This window comes from Nicotiana sylvestris, chromosome 3, assembly GCF_000393655.2.
Source record: "Nicotiana sylvestris chromosome 3, ASM39365v2, whole genome shotgun sequence".
NCBI classification, from domain to species: Eukaryota; Viridiplantae; Streptophyta; class Magnoliopsida; order Solanales; family Solanaceae; genus Nicotiana; species Nicotiana sylvestris.
Genome location: NC_091059.1, coordinates 104,660,562 through 104,662,650, shown reverse-complemented (window position 1 = coordinate 104,662,650; position 2,089 = coordinate 104,660,562). Strand labels below are relative to the sequence as shown.

At 40.2% G+C, this 2,089-nt stretch overlaps 1 protein-coding gene across 1 annotated transcript; it reads left to right on the top strand.

The window, feature by feature from the left end:
- Positions 1-1,388: 1,388 nt before the first annotated feature.
- On the top strand, positions 1,389-1,730 carry LOC138887786 (uncharacterized mitochondrial protein AtMg00810-like). Its single transcript, XM_070169573.1, has one exon. It carries the CDS (start codon positions 1,389-1,391, stop codon positions 1,728-1,730), a length of 342 nt encoding a protein of 113 aa, XP_070025674.1.
- Positions 1,731-2,089: the final 359 nt, after the last annotated feature.

Genomic DNA, 2,089 nt, shown 5'->3' with positions numbered 1-2,089 from the left:
TGAGGACCATATGATGTCTTTGTTTTGCTAAACTTCTGGTAGAAGGAGATAAATTTGCAGCAAGGGCCATTGAAGCTGTTCTGATGGCATATTCTTCATCCCAGAAAGGCTACATGTTATATAATATCTTTACTAACACCATTTTTATGAGAAGGGATATGAAGTTCATGGAGAACATATTTTCTTTACTCTTAAAGGAAGGAAAGCTGCAAGTTTTTCCCAATGAAGTGATAGAACCAGACATTAGCAATCATGATATGCCCATTGACATTACTGATGATCCACCCATACAAACTCCTCCATTTGAAGATGCATTCTCTCATGAGGCATCACATGCTGCAGAAACACCATCTCCATTATCTTCACCAACCCTTGAAGTTGCACAACAACAAGGAGAAATGCCTTTGCCAGCCCTTAAAGATGCATAACTGCAAAGAGAAATACCTTCAGAAGCAGTCATCCCTTTCTATCCAGAAAATCAACTCAGAAAGTCAAGCAGGACTGTAAAGGAACATGTCTAGATGCAGGACTATGTGTGCAATGGGTCATTGACAAGCTCAACTACCAGACCTTTTTCCAAGTATCCAATGCAAGTCTACTTGAGCCATGATGGTGTTCTAGCCAAGTACAGATCTTATCTTTTCAAAATTACCATCCTGAAGGAGCCTATGAGTTATGAGGAAGTAGCAGCAGATCCTGAGTGGGTTGAAGCCATGGCCCAAGAGTTGACCGCCCTTAAAGAATATGGAACCTGGTCCTTAGTGGATTTGCCACCAAGAAAGGTGCCTTTTGGCTGCAAGTGGGTATTCAAAATAAAATATATAGCCAATAGGGAGGTTAAGAGATACAAGACTCGATTGGTTATTAAAGGATACAATCAGATTGAAGGACTTGACTACCAGGAGACTTTCTCTCCGATAGTCAAAATGATAACAGTTAGAGTGGTCATAGCCTTAGCAGTAGCACACAACTGGAATTTGCATCAGATGGATGTATACAATGCATTTCTTCAAGGTGACCTCACTGAAGAAGTGTACATGTGCATGCCTCAAGGATTTCACAGCCAGGGGGAAAAAGCATGTAGGCTGCATAAATCCCTTTATGGATTGAAGCAAGCTTTAACACAGTAGAATTTGAAAATGACTAAAGCTTTGCTCAACTCAGAGTTTGCGCAGAGACATTTTGATTATTCTTTGTTTACAAATAAGCCAGGGACCAGTCTAGTAATCATCCTAGTATATGTGGATGATCTCCTTATAACTAGAAATGATCATTGCCTAATTTCTGAGGCAAAGTCTATATTGCAGTGCAACTTCAAGATCAAAGACTTAGGGTAGTTGAAATTCTTTCTTGGAATTGTAATAGCAAGATCAAGAGAAGGAATACTGATGAATCAAAGAAAGTTTGCAATGAAATTGATCACTGACCTTGGATTGGCAGGATCAAAGCCAGTGGCCACCATAATGGAATGCAATCAGAGATTCATCACTGTGGAATATGATCAATACTTGAATTTGAAAGAAGATGAGAAGCTTCTAGATGCAGGACCACACCAGAGACTAGTTGGGAAGCTGTTGTACCTCACCATGGCAAGGCTAGACATTTGTTATGTAGTGCATGTGCTAAGTCAGTTCATGCATTTCCCAAAGAAGTCACACATGGAGGCTTCAGTAAGACTTGTGAGATACATAAAAGGGGCTTTAGGCCTGGGTTTGCTAATGAGCTCATAGCAGTCCCCAAGACTCACAACTTTTTGTGATGCTGACTGTCATCATGTCTAGTGTCCAAAAGGTCTGTGACAGGATATATGATGAAGTTGGGAAACTCCTTGGTGTCTTGGAAATCAAAGAAGTAGTGAACAATATCAAGAAGCTTAGCAGAAGCTGAGTACAAGAGCATGGTTGCTGCAGTCTCAGAAATTTTATGGTTAACAAAGTTGTGCAAAGAACTGGGTGCAGACGTTGAATTACCAGTGGACCTACACCGTGATAGCAAAGCAGCAATCCAAATTGCTACAAATCCCATATTCCATGAACGAACAAAATATATAGAAACAGACTTGCAATTCATCAGAGAAAGAATTCAACAA

Bases quoted from the DNA above. Each gene is read 5' to 3' on its own strand.
- LOC138887786 (XM_070169573.1), top strand. From the start codon at position 1,389: ATGAATCAAAGAAAGTTTGCAATGAAATTGATCACTGACCTTGGATTG.